Source organism: Coregonus lavaretus, assembly GCF_964263955.1.
Source record: "Coregonus lavaretus genome assembly, contig: HAP1_SCAFFOLD_591, whole genome shotgun sequence".
Lineage (NCBI taxonomy): Eukaryota > Metazoa > Chordata > Actinopteri > Salmoniformes > Salmonidae > Coregonus > Coregonus lavaretus.
Window position 1 is genome coordinate 231,116 of NW_028166602.1, and position 19,679 is coordinate 250,794.

The 19,679-nt window shown below is 45.5% G+C and overlaps 1 protein-coding gene across 1 annotated transcript in view; it reads right to left on the minus strand.

The window, feature by feature from the left end:
• Nucleotides 1-1,235: 1,235 nt before the first annotated feature.
• Nucleotides 1,236-19,679, minus strand: part of LOC311114533 (dystrophin-like) — a 44,042-nt gene continuing 25,598 nt past the window's right edge. Inside the window, exons 10-17 of the mRNA XM_084189780.1 lie at nt 18,377-18,415; nt 15,409-15,474; nt 14,665-14,730; nt 11,732-11,890; nt 10,675-10,918; nt 8,201-8,315; nt 7,933-8,022; nt 1,236-3,064 (exon numbers count right to left, since the gene is read on the minus strand). Coding sequence (XP_084045906.1) covers nt 2,967-3,064; nt 7,933-8,022; nt 8,201-8,315; nt 10,675-10,918; nt 11,732-11,890; nt 14,665-14,730; nt 15,409-15,474; nt 18,377-18,415 — 877 coding nt within the window. The 3' untranslated portion in view covers nt 1,236-2,966. The remainder of the gene's footprint in view (nt 3,065-7,932; nt 8,023-8,200; nt 8,316-10,674; nt 10,919-11,731; nt 11,891-14,664; nt 14,731-15,408; nt 15,475-18,376; nt 18,416-19,679) is intronic.

Sequence of the window (19,679 nt, forward strand, 5' to 3'; positions counted from 1 at the left end):
TTGGAAGGTGAACCTTCACCCCAGTCGGAGATCCTGAGAGCTCTGGAGCAGGTTTTCATCAAGGATCTCTCTCTACTTTGCTTCGTTCATCTTTCCCTCGATCCTGACTAGTCTCCCAGTCCCTGCCGCTGAAAAACATCCCCACAGCATGATGCTGCCACCACCATGTTCAATCTTGGTTTCATCAGACCGGAGAATCTTGTTTCTCATGGTCTGAGAGTCCTTTAGGTGCCTTTTGGCAAACTCCAAGCGGGCTGTCATGTGCCTTTTACTGAGGAATGGCTTCTGTCTGGCCACTCTATCATAAAGGCCTGATTGGTGGAGTGCTGCAGAGATTATTATTATTATTATTATGGTTGTCCTGGAAGGTTCTCCCACCTCCACAGAGGAACTCTGGAGCTCTGTCAGAGTGACCATTGGGTTCTTGGTCACGTCCCTGACCAAGGCCCTTCCCCCCCATTTGCTCAGTTTGGCCGGGCGGCCAGCTCTAGGAAGAGTCTTGGTGGTTCCAAACTTCTTTCATTTATGAATGATTGAGGCCACTTTTTGGTACCCTTCCCCAGATCTGTGCCTCGACACAATCCTGTCTCGGAGTTCTACGGACTATTCCTTCGACCTCATGGCTTGGTTTTTGCTCTGACATGCACTGTCAACTGTGGGACCTTATATAGACAGGTGTGTGCCTTTCCAAATCATGTCCAATCAATTGAATTTACTACAGGTGGACTCCAATCAAATTGTAGAAACTGCTCAAGGTTGATCAATGGAAACAGGATGCACCTGAGCTCAATTTCGACTCTCATAGCAAAGGCTCTGAATACTTACGTAAATAAGGCATTTCTGTTTTTTTTAAACCTGTTTTCACTTTGTCATTATGGGTATTGTGTGTAGATTGATGAGGATTATTATTTTTTGTATCCATTTTAGAATAAGGCTGTAACGTAACAATGTGTCTGAATACTTCTCGAATGCACTGTTTATAATTCATTCTCACTGATACTTGATCTTCTTTTTCACTTTCAGGTGAAATTGAATGAGACGGATTGAGACAACTTAAATAAAACCGTGCGTTGGTGTTTTAGTCACATATTACCATTGTTGGATGGCTGTTAAATATAATCAAATTAATCTTAGGAATAAAGAACAGTGATATGACACATTCCTTGTTTTTCCTGTGAGTGAGGTGGTGTGTGTGTGTCCTTGAAATGACTTTAGAGAAAGACGACGTGAGAGCTCAAGTCAACAGAACTGCTTTATTGATATACACAGTAAAGCATTTTATAATACAGTAGTAAGGCATATATTTGGTGGAATTTGATATGTTGTGAAACAAATGAGTTATTGAAAATGATGGATAATACAACTCAAGGGTTAGAAATGAATAATACAGTGTCTTGGATTAAATAACTATTATCTTTGATCATGCTGCTATACCGTGGTGCAAAAGAAAAGTGAAGAATACCTTCAATTGGTTGGATTTTAAATAAGCATGGGTGTATTTAATCAACTGTGATTGCACACATTGATAACGCCCCACACGATGCAATTCCATAAAGGAAAAATATATATATTTAATGCAACACACAAACAAAACAAATGCATTATCACGCAGAAGATCAACTCTAGTCTGTCCAGGATGGATAACTGTAGTGTAACCTGGTCTGGTTTCCTTAACATGTCTGACATTTCATTTCTACATCTTAATGAACCGCTAAGGACAGTACAGTGTATGTATCTGAATACATTCAGATTGGAGGGAGTCACTCCTCAATTTCAAAACATGGATGGATTCTTTTAGATGGCATCCAACTACAGTCAAATATTTTCTCCACTTTCCTAGGAAGGGAAATAGGGGATTGATCAGAAAGAAAAATAAATAGTGACAGTTGGGTTTTGACCAATTCAAACGAGGTAGAGATTGCATTACTGGGCGTTCTAGAATAATACACTTGTATCTTAAAACACGCCCAATTACACTAGGAGAGAACTCAGATCAAATCAAATAGATTTCGAATCAATTAAATAATCTCAGGATTACAAACAGCTGAATTTCACACTGTACTGTAGTTCTATTTCAAGTGGTATTAAATTCAAATACAATTCCTTAATCCTACAAAACCAGTATTAATAGGTATTACAACAGCAGTATTACTTTCTTTCTGTCAGTGTTAAAGACCCAATTCTTAATTTGAAAAACAACAAAAACAGCTCTAAATATCCCAGATTGGACCTTTCAGTATGTGCTCTATGGGTCCTCATGGCAGATTCAACACATAGGAGTGGACCAGAGCTGCAGTGAATGCAGGCCAAGGGCATAATATCATAATATGATCATCAACTAGACACTACTAAAGAAAAAGATGACTGATGACCTATGGATGGATGATTTGATAAACAACATGAGGTGCATCAGCCCAAAGCAAAAGCTATAATGCCATGTGGAAATTAGATACCTTCACACACACACGTCACACATACACAGCCTCGCGTACCAACACACACACACACACACAAACGTGCATACATACACACAGTCAGTCAGTCTACGCTGAAAGGGTACAGGACGACTGCATTGCCTTTACAGTATATAATATTTTGTTATAATAAACATAGTTTTGTAATATAAAGCACCCTTATGTTTACAATCTTTCTTTTTGATACAAATGTTGTGAAATGCACTCCAAAGAAAGAAATGGAAATACATTCACAAGATTTACACACAGACTTTTTCTTTCTCTTATGTTTTATACAATTGCATAGAAGTTTAAAAACCTGCCTTTTGTTAATAAAACCATTTTCAATACTTTTAAGAAACTACTGAAATCTACAAGTTTTGTAACGGTGATCCTTCACAAAAATATATGTATTTTTCTCTTTGTAAACGTGTCCAATCCAGTTGTTTTGACTAGAAAAGCATGCGTGGGGGTTGGTTGGGGAGGGGGTGAGGGGCGGGTCCTCGTCTGCCGCTATTCGCCGCTCTGTTCGTCCGTCATCACGTTGACCAATGACTCCATGGCTCGACCCAGGTCATCTGCCATGTGGAACAGACTGCCTACACTCAGTCCTGGAGAGGAGAGACAGAAGGGACCGTCAACAGACTAACAGACAGACATACACACACTCTCACCCAAATATTAAACACTCATGAATGCATATCTTAAAATACTAAAGTAAACAATCCCACCCCACCCCCTGGAACACACACAAAATACACCAACAATCCCACCCCCTGGAACACACACAAAAAATACACCAACAATCCCACCCCCTGGAACACACACAAAATACACCAACAATCCCACCCTCTGGAACACACATAAAATACACCAACAATCCCACCCTCTGGAACACACATAAAAACACCAACAATCCCACTCCCTGGAACACACATAAAATACACCAACAATCCCACCCTCTGGAACACACATAAAATACACCAACAATCCCACCCCCTGGAACACACACAAAATACACCAACAATCCCACCCCACCCCCTGGAACACACACAAAATACACCAACAATCCCACCCCACCCCCTGGAACACACACAAAATACACCAACAATCCCACCCCCTGGAACACACATAAAATACACCAACAATCCCACCCTCTGGAACACACATAAAATACACCAACAATCCCACTCCCTGGAACACACATAAAATACACCAACAATCCCACCCTCTGGAACACACATAAAATACACCAACAATCCCACCCCACCCCCTGGAACACACACAAAATACACCAACAATCCCACCCCCTGGAACACACATAAAATACACCAACAATCCCACCCCCTGGAACACACATAAAATACACCAACAATCCCACCCCCTGGAACACACATAAAATACACTAACAATCCCACCCTCTGGAACACACATAAAATACACCAACAATCCCACCTCCCGGAACACACACAAAATACACCAACAATCCCATCCCCTGGAACACACATAAAATACACCAACAATCCCACCCTCTGGAACACACATAAAATACACCAACAATCCCACTCCCTGGAACACACATAAAATACACCAACAATCCCACCCTCTGGAACACACATAAAATACACCAACAATCCCACCCCACCCCCTGGAACACACACAAAATACACCAACAATCCCACCCCCTGGAACACACATAAAATACACCAACAATCCCACCCCCTGGAACACACATAAAATACACCAACAATCCCACACCCTGGAACACACATAAAATACACTAACAATCCCACCCTCTGGAACACACATAAAATACACCAACAATCCCACCTCCCGGAACACACACAAAATACACCAACAATCCCATCCCCTGGAACACACATAAAATACACCAACAATCCCACCCTCTGGAACACACATAAAATACACCAACAATCCCACCCCCTGGAACACACATAAAATACTCCAACAATCCCACCCCACCCCCTGGAACACACACAAAATACACCAACAATCCCACCCCCTGGAACACACATAAAATACACCAACAATCCCACCCCCTGGAACACACATAAAATGCACCAACAATCCCACCCTCTGGAACACACACAAAATACACCAACAATCCCACCCCCTGGAACACACACAAAATACACCAACAATCCCATCCCCTGGAACACACATAAAATACACTAACAATCCCACCCTCTGGAACACACATAAAATACACCAACAATCCCACCTCCCGGAACACACACAAAATACACCAACAATCCCATCCCCTGGAACACACATAAAATACACCAACAATCCCACCCTCTGGAACACACATAAAATACACCAACAATCCCACCCCCTGGAACACACACAAAATACACCAACAATCCCACCCCCTGGAACACACATAAAATACTCCAACAATCCCACCCCACCCCCTGGAACACACACAAAATACACCAACAATCCCACACCCTGGAACACACATAAAATACACCAACAATCCCACCCCCTGGAACACACACAAAATACACCAACAATCCCACCCTCTGGAACACACACAAAATACACCAACAATCCCACCCCCTGGAACACACGTAAAATACACCAACAATCCCATCCCACCTTCTGGAACACACATAAAATACACCAACAATTCCACCCCACCCCCTGGAACACACATAAAATACACCAACAATCCCACCCCACCCCCTGGAACACACATAAAATACACCAACAATCCCACCCGCTGGAACACACACAAAATACACCAACAATCCCACCCCTTGGAACACACATAAAATACACCAACAATCCCACAACACCCCCTGGAACACACATAAAATACACCAACAATCCAACCCTCTGGAACACACACAAAATACACCAACAATCCCACCCCCTGGAACACACATAAAATACACCAACAATCCCACCCCACCCCCTGGAACACACATAAAATACACCAACAATCCCACCCCACCCCCTGGAACACACACAAAATACACCAACAATCCCACCTTCTGGAACACACATAAAATACACCAACAATCCCACCCCACCCCCTGGAACACACACAAAATACACCAACAATCCCACCTTCTGGAACACACATAAAATACACCAACAATCCCACCCTCTGGAACACACATAAAATACACCAACAATCCCACCCCCTGGAACACACACAAAATACACCAACAATCCCACCCCCTGGAACACACACAAAATACACCAACAATCCCACCCTCTGGAACACACATAAAATACACCAACAATCCCACCCTCTGGAACACACATAAAATACACCAACAATCCCACCCTCTGGAACACACATAAAATACACCAACAATCCCACCCTCTGGAACACACACAAAATACACCAACAATCCCACCTCCTGGAACACACATAAAATACACCAACAATCCCACCCCCTGGAACACACACAAAATACACCAACAATCCCACCCCCTGGAACACACACAAAATACACCAACAATCCCACCCCCTGGAACACACACAAAATACACCAACAATCCCACCCCCTGGAACACACACAAAATACACCAACAATCCCACCCTCTGGAACACACATAAAATACACCAACAATCCCACCTCCCGGAACACACACAAAATACACCAACAATCCCATCACCTGGAACACACATAAAATACACCAACAATCCCACCCCCTGGAACCCACACAAAATACACCAACAATCCCATCCCCTGGAACACACATAAAATACACCAACAATCCCACCCCCTGGAACCCACACAAAATACACCAACAATCCCACCCCCTGGAACACACATAAAATACTCCAACAATCCCACCCCACCCCCTGGAACACACACAAAATACACCAACAATCCCACCCCCTGGAACACACACAAAATACACCAACAATCCCACACCCTGGAACACACATAAAATACACCAACAATCCCACCCCCTGGAACACACACAAAATACACCAACAATCCCACCCCCTGGAACACACACAAAATACACCAACAATCCCACCCTCTGGAACACACACAAAATACACCAAAAATCCCACCCCCTGGAACACACGTAAAATACACCAACAATCCCACCCCACCCCCTGGAACACACATAAAATACACCAACAATTCCACCCCACCCCCTGGAACACACATAAAATACACCAACAATCCCACCCCACCCCCTGGAACACACATAAAATACACCAACAATCCCACCCGCTGGAACACACACAAAATACACCAACAATCCCACAACACCCCCTGGAACACACATAAAATACACCAACAATCCAACCCTCTGGAACACACACAAAATACACCAACAATCCCACCCCCTGGAACACACATAAAATACACCAACAATCCCACCCCACCCCCTGGAACACACATAAAATACACCAACAATCCCACCCCACCCCCTGGAACACACACAAAATACACCAACAATCCCACCCTCTGGAACACACATAAAATACACCAACAATCCCACCCTCTGGAACACACATAAAATACACCAACAATCCCACCCCCTGGAACACACACAAAATACACCAACAATCCCACCCCCTGGAACACACACAAAATACACCAACAATCCCACCCTCTGGAACACACATAAAATACACCAACAATCCCACCCTCTGGAACACACATAAAATACACCAACAATCCCACCCTCTGGAACACACATAAAATACACCAACAATCCCACCCCCTGGAACACACACAAAATACACCAACAATCCCACCCCCTGGAACACACACAAAATACACCAACAATCCCACCCTCTGGAACACACATAAAATACACCAACAATCCCACCCTCTGGAACACACACAAAATACACCAACAATCCCACCCCCTGGAACACACACAAAATACACCAACAATCCCACCCTCTGGAACACACATAAAATACACCAACAATCCCACCCCACCCCCTGGAACACACATAAAATACACCAACAATCCCACCCTCTGGAACACACATAAAATATACCAACAAATATGAGAGAAATAGAGAGGAATGGGGAAGTGGAATGAAATAGAGAGAAGAGAGGAGAGGAGAGGAGAGGAGAGGAGAGGAGAGGAGAGGAGAGGAGAGGAGGGTACAGTAGATAGGGCTGGCAACCCCACTGACCTCTCATTGCTTTCCCCTTGGACCTCCTGGCTCACAGAAACAGAACAGGGAAGCAGTGTGGAAATAAAGAGAAAGGAGGGAACAATCAGAGGGCTGAGAGGAAAAGGGTCCATGTACTTCAAGAGGTCAGTCAAACTCTACAATTGATAACAGTACTCAAGATATGCCACTGAGGCTGATCCTACTGTTTAGATCATTAGGAGAATGAACCTCTGGATTGTAGTTCTAATATGAGGTGATGTGTGCATCTGTGGAAATTGCTTTAGTGAGTAGGATGTCCGTGTGTGTGTGTGTGTGTGTGCGTGTCTGTGTGTATGTGCGTCCTACCTTGGCTGTGGGGGAAGGAGTGGTTTAGCTGCTCCATCACCTCCTCTAGCCCCGATGCATCTTGGGACGGACTCGACAGCTCATCGTCACCTGCAGCAAAGAAAATTTGACTTCTTCAGGTTAGTACAAAGACTTCATAAGAAAACATATTTTTTAAAACCAGTATACAACCTGACCATAGCGTCACAAAATATGACATTATAACAACCAGTTTGGTCCACTGGGCTCATAGCTTGTGGTATTGTGTTAAGTGGAGTTCCAGTCTCACCCATGGTCTCTGTGGTCTGGCTGCCTGCTACACGCATCAGGGGCAGACTGGTGTCAGAGCGCTGGGACGAGGTGGAGGGAGAGGACAGGGCTGTACCGTTCACCTTGGAGTCAGTCTGGAGATAGATACAGGCATTATAACACACACTCATCAGTCTGGAGATAGATACAGGCATTATAACACACACTCATAATAATTATAAATAATAATAATAATAATAATTGGTCATTTAGCAGACGCTCTTATCCAGAGCGACTTACAGGAGCAATTAGGGTTAAGTGCCTTGCTCAAGGGCACATCGACAGATTTTTCACCTAGTCGGCTCGGGGATTAGAACCAGCGACCTTTCGGTTACTGGCACAACGCTCTTAACCACTAAGCTACCTGCCGCCCCTCCAGACTCATCAGTCTGGAGATAGATACAGGCATTATAACACACACTCATCAGTCTGGAGATAGATACAGGCATTATAACACACACTCATCAGTCTGGAGATAGATACAGGCATTATAACACACGCTCATCAGTCTGGAGATAGATACAGGCATTATAACACACACTCATCAGTCTGGAGATAGATACAGGCATTATAACACACACTCATCAGTCTGGAGATAGATACAGGCATTATAACACACACTCATCAGTCTGGAGATAGATACAGGCATTATAACACACACTCATCAGTCTGGAGATAGATACAGGCATTATAACACACGCTCATCAGTCTGGAGATAGATACAGGCATTATAACACACGCTCATCAGTCTGGAGATAGATACAGGCATTATAACACACACTCATCAGTCTGGAGATAGATACAGGCATTATAACACACGCTCATCAGTCTGGAGATAGATACAGGCATTATAACACACACTCATCAGTCTGGAGATAGATACAGGCATTATAACACACGCTCATCAGTCTGGAGATAGATACAGGCATTATAACACACGCTCATCAGTCTGGAGATAGATACAGGCATTATAACACACACTCATCAGTCTGGAGATAGATACAGGCATTATAACACACGCTCATCAGTCTGGAGATAGATACACTATATATACAAAAGTGTGTGGAAACCCCTTCAAATGAGTGGATTCGGCTATTTCAGCCACACCCGTTGCTGACAGGTGTATAAAATCGAGCACACCACCATGCAATCTCCATAGACAAACATTGGCAGTAGAATGGCCTTACTGAAGAGCTCAGTGACTTTCAATGTGGCACCGTCATAGGATGCCACCTTTCCAACAAGTCAGTTTGTCAAATGTCTGCCCTGCTAGAGCTGCCCTGGTTAACTGTAAGTGCTGTTATTGTGAAGTGGAAACGTCTAGGAGCAACAACGGCTCAGCCGCGAAGTGGTAGGCCACACAAGCTCACAGAACGGGACCGCCGAGTGCTGAAGCGCTTAGTGCGTAAAAATCGTCTGTCCTCGGTTGCAAAACTCACTACCGAGTTCCAAACTGCCTCTGGAAGCAACGTCAGCACAATAACTGTTCGTTGGGAGCTTCATGAAATAGGTTTCCATGGCCGAGCAGCCGCACACAAGCCTAAGATCACCATGCGCAATGCCAAGCATCAGCTGGAGTGGTGTAAAGCTCGCCGCCATTGGACTCTGGAGCAGTGGAAACACGTTCTCTGGAGTGATGAATCATGCTTCACCATCTGGCAGTCTGATGGACGAATCTGGTTTTGGTGGATGCCAGGAGAACGCTACCTGCCCGAATGCATAGTGCCAACTGTAAAGTTTGGTGGAGGAGGAATAATGGTCTGGGGCAGTTTTTCATGGTTTGGGCTAGGCCCCTTAGTTCCAGTGAAGGGAAATCTTAACTCTATAGCATACAATAACATTCTAGACGATTCTGTGCTTCCAACTTTGTGGCAACAGTTTGGGGAAGGCCCTTTCCTGTTTCAGAATTACAATGCTCCCGTGCACAAAGCGAGGTCCATACAGACATGGTTTGTCGAGATAGCTGTGGAAGAACTTGACTGGCCTAAACAGAGCCCTGACCTCAACCCCATTGAACATCTTTGGGATGAATTGGAACACCGACTGCGAGCCAGGCCTAATCGTCCAACATCAGTGCCCGACCTCACTAATGCTCTTGTGGCTAAATGGAAGCAAGTCCCCGCAGCAATGTTCCAACATCTAGTGGAAAGCCTTCCCAGAAGAGTGGAGGCTGTTATAGCAGCAAAGTGGGGACCAACTCCATATTAATGCCCATGATTTTGGAATGAGATGTTGGACGAGCAGGTGTCCACATACTTTTGGTCGTGTAGATAGATAGATAGATAGATGGACAGATGGACAGACAGACAGACAGATAGACAGTCATTTTCACTGGTTTTGGAATCTGAGTGTGTCTGGTGTGATCTGGTGTGTGCGTGTGCTTGCGTGTTGTGTGTGTGTGTGTATACTGTATGTGTGTGTGTCTGTGTGTACAGTGTGTGTGTGTTTTAGTACCTGTTCCAGTAGTTGTCTGAGCCGGTGTAGCTGTGACTCCAGTTGTTTGTTATGGTCCTCCAGGATCTGCATGCGGGCCTCCAGCCGTCCTTTGTGCTGTCTCAGCAGTTTGGCCTCAGCGATCAGCTCGGCGTCCCGTGGGCTCTGGGGCGAAGCGGGCAGCATCTCCGGGGGTGAGGGGAGCGGGGACAGGCCCTTGTGGTCGTGGGCCTTCTTCAACTTGTCATACTCCGCCTGTAGCTTCCTGAGAGGGAGCGGACAGCAGTTAAGAGCGCTGGGTCAGTAACCGAAAGGTCGCTGGTTCAAATCCCCGAGCCGACTAGGTGAAATATCTGTCTGTGCCCTTGAGCAAGGCACTTTACTCTAATTGTTCCTGTAGTCTCTCTGGCTAAGAGTGTCTGCTAAATGACTAACGTGTAAATGTACACAATGGGACTCAGCTCTAGCCTGAAATCCAGAACCAGTTTCCTAACGTTCCAGTCCTTGTACTCCGTGATATGCCAAGGAGTTGAATAATAACTCAAACAGACTGGTACCCAGGCTAACTCCGCCCAGTCTAGTCAATTCATCCATCAATCAATCAAATGTTTTTTTATATAGCCCTCTTTACAACAACATCCGGCACAAAGTGCTTTACAGTAACCCGGCCTAAACCCAAAGGGCAAAGAAAACCCCCACTATCAACCCAGTTTCCACTAGTTACCACAGCCAGTTGGCTATATCGTAAAAATTTATGATAACAAAAAGTAGCTTTTTTGTCTTAATTTAAGGTTAGGATTAGGCATAAGGTTAGCAGTGGGGTTAAGGTTAGGGTTGAGGTTAGGTTTAAAATCAGATTTTAAGAAGACACATTTTTGAAATAGGCAGGGTTTATGACTTTGTGGCTGTGGTAACTAATGACGACCTATCAACCCACAAGACAACCGTAAACCGAATGTCTGACACAATTGTAGAGTCGGTCTGGATCCAACATGAACGTTCGATAGTGAAGCTTGTCTATATCAGTTTGTCTGTCTTGGGATCAGTTGGTATGAATGTGTCACACTGTTCCCCTCACCTGTTGTCTGACTCCAGGTCGTTGAGCACCCTCTCCAGGTCACCCTTCTCTTCACTCTCCATGGAGATGAGGATCTGGGCGGGGCTGCGTGGATGGCTGAGGGGAGAACCCTGGTTCAGACTCTGACAGTAGTGTTGGATCAACAGGTGTTCATCATCACTACAGTGATAGAAGGATGGAGAGAGGGAGTGGGAGGGGGGGACATACACACAGAGAAAGGTTGCTATTAGCTGGCAGTCACACCTAACAGCCTCACAACGGCCAGCCAGTCAACTAACAACATTCATTATCAGTGCAACAAAGAGAGCGAGAGGGAGGGAGAGACAGAGGGAAGGAGAGAGAGACAGAGGGAGGGAGAGAGAGACAGAGGGAGGGAGAGAGAGACAGAGGGAGGGAGAGAGAGACAGAGGGAGGGAGAGAGAGACAGAGGGAGGGAGAGAGAGACAGAGGGAGGGAGGGAGAGAGAGACAGAGGGAAGGAGAGAGAGACAGAGGGAGGGAGAGAGAGACAGAGGGAGGGAGAGAGAGACAGAGGGAGGGAGGGAGAGAGAGAGACAGAGGGAGAGAGAGACAGAGGGAAGGAGAGAGAGACAGAGGGAGGGAGAGAGAGACAGAGGGAAGGAGAGAGAGACAGAGGGAGGGAGAGAGAGACAGAGGGAGGGAGAGAGAGACAGAGGGAAGGAGAGAGAGACAGAGGGAGGGAGAGAGAGACAGAGGGAGGGAGAGAGAGACAGAGGGAGGGAGAGAGAGACAGAGGGAGGGAGAGAGAGACAGAGGGAGGGAGGGAGAGAGAGACAGAGGGAAGGAGAGAGAGACAGAGGGAGGGAGAGAGAGACAGAGGGAGGGAGAGAGAGACAGAGGGAGGGAGAGAGAGACAGAGGGAGGGAGGGAGAGAGAGACAGAGGGAAGGAGAGAGAGACAGAGGGAGGGAGAGAGAGACAGAGGGAGGGAGAGAGAGACAGAGGGAGGGAGGGAGAGAGAGAGACAGAGGGAGAGAGAGACAGAGGGAAGGAGAGAGAGACAGAGGGAGGGAGAGAGAGACAGAGGGAAGGAGAGAGAGACAGAGGGAGGGAGAGAGAGACAGAGGGAGGGAGAGAGAGACAGAGGGAAGGAGAGAGAGACAGAGGGAGGGAGAGAGAGACAGAGGGAGGGAGAGAGAGACAGAGGGAGGGAGAGAGAGACAGAGGGAGGGAGGGAGAGAGAGAGACAGAGGGAAGGAGAGAGAGACAGAGGGAGGGAGAGAGAGACAGAGGGAGGGGAGAGACAGAGGGAGGGAGAGAGAGACAGAGGGAGGGAGAGACAGAGAGAGACAGAGGGAGGGAGAGAGAGACAGAGGGAGGGAGAGAGAGACAGAGGGGAGGGAGAGACAGAGGGAGGGAGAGAGAGAGAGAGACAGAGGGAGGGAGAGAGAGACAGAGGGAGGGAGAGAGAGACAGAGGGAGGGAGAGACAGAGGGAGGGAGAGAGAGAGAGAGACAGAGGGAGGGAGAGAGAGACAGAGGGAGGGAGAGAGAGACAGAGGGAGGGAGGGAGAGAGAGAGACAGAGGGAGAGAGAGACAGAGGGAAGGAGAGAGAGACAGAGGGAGGGAGAGAGAGACAGAGGGAAGGAGAGAGAGACAGAGGGAGGGAGAGAGAGACAGAGGGAGGGAGAGAGAGACAGAGGGAAGGAGAGAGAGACAGAGGGAGGGAGAGAGAGACAGAGGGAGGGAGAGAGAGACAGAGGGAGGAGAGAGAGACAGAGGGAGGGAGGAGAGAGAGAGACAGAGGGAGAGAGACAGAGGGAGGGAGAGAGAGAGAGACAGAGGGAGGGAGAGAGAGAGAGACAGAGGGAGGGAGAGAGAGAGAGACAGAGGGAAGGAGAGAGAGACAGAGGGAGGGAGAGAGAGACAGAGGGAGAGAGAGACAGAGGGAGGGAGAGAGAGAGAGAGACAGGGAGGGAGAGAGAGAGAGACAGAGGGAGGGAGAGAGAGACAGAGGGAGGGGAGGGAGAGAGAGACAGAGGGAGGGAGAGAGAGAGAGAGAGGACAGAGGGAAGGAGAGAGAGACAGAGGAGAGAGAGAGAGAGAGACAGAGGGAAGGAGAGAGAGACAGAGGGAGAGAGAGAGAGAGACAGAGGGAAGGAGAGAGAGACAGAGGGAGGGAGAGAGAGAGACAGAGGGGAGCAAACCAGCTATAAGATGTAGATAAATGGACACATTTACCACAGATTGTTGTTCATTATTCAATTATATTTGATTCAATTCCATGTAAGTTCAATTATCCCCTCTGACAAAAACCTATCCTTTGAGATGTAGACCTTTTGGCTGGGGGGTAGGGTTAAAGTTCAGATATAATTCTGGCTGTACTGTAGATGGCTAGCGAAAATGGAGACAGTAATGGAATAGTTTCAATTCAACATATCCAGCATGTGCTGGGCTCTCTCTCTCTGTCTCTCTGTCTCTCTCTCAGTGAATAGTTGTAATAATAGCAGGTATCCCACTTCTCAGTCCTTAAGCCTCTAAATCTTGTTCTGCGCTCTGAGAAAGGACTTATCAAATATATGTTAAGAGAGCTTTTGTGTACACAGACAGGGATTGGAGGAAGCAGCCAATGTTAGAAGAACATCCACAGATGATTCTCTATAGTTCACTGATAAAGCCTGACAGGGCAACACTTTATTTGGATTGATCCCTACAGATGGTCTGTAGATGCTCAAACTGCAGCTGTGTTGATATTCAGCGTGCTCGGTTTAGTGGCTAGCTAGATGAACAGTTTGTTGAGAGTTAGTTGAACCTTTAAAAACCATCCGTAGGGGTCTCTCCAAGCGTTAGCCATGACTGCTCTAGACATAACCCACCTCACAGAGACAACACAGCTTCATACGTAACCAACTGAGCCAATTCACAAAGCAAGCCAAACAACGACAGGATTTAAAGGAGGGAGGGGTGGGCTCACATGCTCTCATTGGGTGAGATACTGTCATTCAGATAAGATCCATTACGGTTCTCCATTTCAGCTAACCTGTGGGGGGAGACACATTCATTTCAGTAGTCACATTCCACTCATTTCACTACCATTAGTACAGAAGGAGCAGCATTGTTGAAATCTCTATTGTTCCTGGACAATTCAGTGGCAGACCCTGGACTCTGGGGTGAATACCATCTCTATTGTTCCTGGGCAATTCAGTGGCAGACCCTGGACTCTGGGGTGAATACCATCTCTATTGTTCCAGGACAATTCAGTGGCAGACCCTGGACTCTGGGGTGAATACCATCTCTATTGTTCCAGGACAATTCAGTGGCAGACCCTGGACTCTGGGGTGAATACCATCTCTATTGTTCCTGGGCAATTCAGTGGCAGACCCTGGACTCTGGGGTGAATACCATCTCTATTGTTCCTGGGCAATTCAATGGCAGACTCTGGACTCTGGGGTGAATACCTTGGTGCAAGCCTCAGGCAAACGGTTACAGGGTAAAGATTCACTAGAGTTTAGTAAACAAGGGGAGAAAAACCTTTACTGAAGGTGGATTCAGCATTGCGCGAGAATGCCTGTTTGTATCTGGTTGTAACTAGGTCTAAAGTTCAACATTAAGTGAGTGAGTCTATACTCTCAGACACAGTAAATCTACAGTCAATCAGTAGGTGAGAGACTGGAGTCTAACTACGTAAATACATGTGAGTGTTGTGTCTTTATCTTACCGGCTGGCGTAATGCTCGATGCGTGAATGGGTGTCGTCATGGGAGAGCTGGGGGGAGGACGCAGGCCTACAGACAGGAGGGAGGGAGGGAGGGAGGAGAGAGAGAGAGAGAGAGAGAGAGAGAGAGAGAGAGAGAGAGAGAGAGAGAGAGAGAGAGAGAGAGAGAGAGAGAGAGAGAGAGAGAGAGAGAGAGAGAGAGAGAGAGAGAGAGAGAGAGAGAGAGAGAGAGAGAGAGAGAGAGAGAGAGAGAGAGAGAGAGAGAGAGAGAGAGAGAGAGAGAGAGAGAATAAAACCAAAAAAATGTCAGTTGTTATGATCCACACAACACACGCTTCAACATTTCTACTAGATTTGACAGTGTCACATGTCAAAATATGAACCACAGAGCTCTATATAGCCCCTGGCACCGATAGCACAGTGACAGGATGAGTTATAACATGATATAGACTACAGTACAGTGACAGGATGAGTTATAACATGATATAGACTACAGTACAGTGACAGGATGAGTTATAACATGATATAGACTACAGTACAGTGACAGGATGAGTTATAACATGATATAGCCTACAGTACAGTGACAGGATGAGTTATAACATGATATAGACTACAGTACAGTGACAGGATGAGTTATAACATGATATAGCCTACAGTACAGTGACAGGATGAGTTATAACATGATATAGACTACAGTACAGTGACAGGATGAGTTATAACATGATATAGACTACAGTACAGTGACAGGATGAGTTATAACATGATATAGACTACAGTACAGTGACAGGATGAGTTATAACATGATATAGCCTACAGTACAGTGACAGGATGAGTTATAACATGATATAGACTACAGTACAGTGACAGGATGAGTTATAACATGATATAGCCTACAGTACAGTGACAGGATGAGTTATAACATGATATAGACTACAGTACAGTGACAGGATGAGTTATAACATGATATAGCCTACAGTACAGTGACAGGATGAGTTATAACATGATATAGCCTACAGTACAGTGACAGGATGAGTTATAACATGATATAGCCTACAGTACAGTGACAGGATGAGTTATAACATGATACAGACTACGGCACTTTGTATGACAGATCAAATGTGGAAGAGAGGTGTGTTGTGCTGGTTTAATGGCTGCAGCACACAGAGTACATGAACACTGACAGCCACATAAAATAGCCGTAACTAACAGACAGTAATGAGTGTGTGTATGTGTGTGTTGAGAGAGTGAGTGTGTGTGAGCGTGTATGTATACAGTGCCTTGCAAAAGTATTCATCCCCCTTGCCGTTTTTCCTATTTTGTTGCATTACAACCTGTAATTTAAATTGATTTTTATTTGGATTTCATGTAATGGACATACACAAAATAGTCCAAATTGGTGAAGTGAAATGAAAAAATGTACTTGTTTCAAATATTTCGACAAAATAAATAACGGAAAAGTGGTGCTTGCATATGTTTTCACCCCCTTTGCTATGAAGTCCCTAAATAAGATCTGGTGCAACCAATTACTTTCAGAAGTCACATAATTAGTTAAATAAAGTCCACCTGTGTGCAATCTAAGTGTCACATGATCTGTCACATGATCTCAGTATATATACACCTGTTCTGAAAGGCCCAAGAGTCTGCAACACCATTAAGCAAACGGCACCACCAAGCAAGCGGCACCATGAAGACCAAGGAGCTCTCCAAACAGGGACAAAGTTGTGGAGAAGTACAGATCTTTGAACATCCCACGGAGCACCATTAAATCCATTATAAAAAAATTGAAAGAATATGGCACCACAACAAACCTGCCAAGAGAGGGCCGCCCACCAAAACTCACGGACTAGGCAAGGAGGGCATTCATCAGAGAGGCAACAAAGAGACCAAAGATAACCCTGAAGGAGCTGCAAAGCTCCACAGCAGAGATTGGAGTATCTGTCCATAGGACCACTTTAAGCCGTACACTCCACAGAGCTGGGCTTTTTGGAAGAGTGGCCAGAAAAAAAGCATTGCTTAAAGAAAGAAATAAGCAAACACGTTTGGTGTTCGCCAAAAGGCATGTGGGAGACTCCCCAAACATATGGAAGAAGGTACTCTGCTCAGATGAGACAAAAATTTAGCTCAAGGAAAAAGCTATGTCTGGCGCAAACCCAACAACTCTCATCACCCCGAGAACACCATCCCCACAGTGAAGTATGGTGGTGGCAGCATCATGCTGTGGGGATGTTTTTCATCGGCAGGGACTGGGCAATTTGTCAGAATTGAAGGAATGATGGATGGCGCTAAATACAGGGATATTCTTGAGGGAAACCTGTTTCAGTCTTCCAGAGATTTGAGACTGGGATGGAGGTTCACCTTCCAGCAGGACAATGACCCTGAGTATACTGCTAAAGCAACACTTGAGTGGTTTAAGGGGAAACATTTAAATGTCTTGGAATGGCCTAGTCAAAGCCCAGACCTCAATCCAATTGAGAATCTGTGGTATGACTTAAAGATTGCTGTACACCAGCGGAACCCATCCAACTTGAAGGAGCTGGAGCAGTTTTGCCTTGAAGAATTGGCAGAATTCCCAGTGGCTAGATGTGCCAAGCTTATAGAGACATACCCCAAGAGACTTGCAGCTGTAATTGCTGCAAAAGGTGGCTCTACAAAGTATTGACTTTGGGGGGGGGGGAATAGTTATGCACACTCAAGTTTTCTGTTTTTTTGTCTTATTTCTTGTTTGTTTCACAAGAAAAAATATTTTGCATCTTCAAAGTGGTAGGCATGTTGTGTAAATCAAATGATACAAACCCCCCCAAAATCCATTTTAATTCCAGGTTGTAAGGCAGCAAAATAGGAAAAATGCCAAGGGGGGTGAATACTTTCGCAAGCCACTGTATGAGTGTTTATGTATGTATGTGTATGTATGCGTGTGTGTATGCGTGTGTGTATGTACTGTATTGGTGTGTGACACTGAGCGGGGTACTCACGCATGATCTACGGGCCAGAAGTTGATCAGTGTAACAGGACTGGAAGATAGGAGAGGTGAGATGAGAACAGAGAAAATAAGTTGATCAGTGTAACAGGACTGGAAGATAGGAGAGGTGAGATGAGAACAGAGGTTGATCAGTGTAACAGGACTGGAAGATAGGAGAGGTGAGAACAGAGGTTGATCAGTGTAACAGGACTGGAAGATAGGAGAGGTGAGATGAGAACAGAGGTTGATCAGTGTAACAGGACTGGAAGATAGGAGAGGTGAGAACAGAGGTTGATCAGTGTAACAGGACTGGAAGATAGGAGAGGTGAGAACAGAGGTTGATCAGTGTAACAGGACTGGAAGATAGGAGAGGTGAGATGAGAACAGAGGTTGATCAGTGTAACAGGACTGGAAGATAGGAGAGGTGAGATGAGAACAGAGGTTGATCAGTGTAACAGAACTGGAAGATAGGAGAGGTGAGATGAGAACAGAGGACACTTCAGAAGCATGATGAGACATGAGAAGCAGGGCCTCACCTTAACACACATCAGAACAAACACACACACAAGTCCTCATACTCCACTCTCATACAAACACAGATTACCAGGGTTGTTTTATAAGAGCAGGTTGAATTTGTTATGTCTGTGTGTGTATGTGTGTGAACGTGTCTCTGTGTGTGTATGTGAACGTGTCTCTGTATGTGAACGTGTCTCTGTATGTGAATGTGTCTCTGTGTGTGTATGTGAATGTGTCTCTGTGTGTGTATGTGAACGTGTCTCTGTATGTGAACGTGTCTCTATGTGTGTATTTCAACGTGTCTCTGTGTGTGTATGTGAACGTGTCTCTGTATGTGAACGTGTCTCTATGTGTGTATTTCAACGTGTCTCTGTGTGTGTATGTGAACGTGTCTCTATGTGTGTATTTCAACGTGTCTCTGTGTGTGTATGTGAACGTGTCTCTATGTGTGTATTTCAACGTGTCTCTGTGTGTGTATGTGAACGTGTCTCTGTGTGTGTATGTGAATGTGTCTCTGTGTGTGTATGTGAATGTGTCTCTGTGTGTATTTCAACGTGTCTCTGTGTGTGTATGTGAACGTGTCTCTGTGGAATAGGGATTCTATATGGTACATCCTAATGAATCAGAGGCATGTTTTTGTTTTGTTTTTTATTTATTTAACCTTTATTTAACATAATGGAGTAGGGGTTCTATACGGTAGATCCCAATGAATCAGAGGCATAATGGAGTAGGGATTCTATACGGTAGATCCCAATGGATCAGAGGCATAATGGAGTAGGGATTCTATACGGTAGATCCCA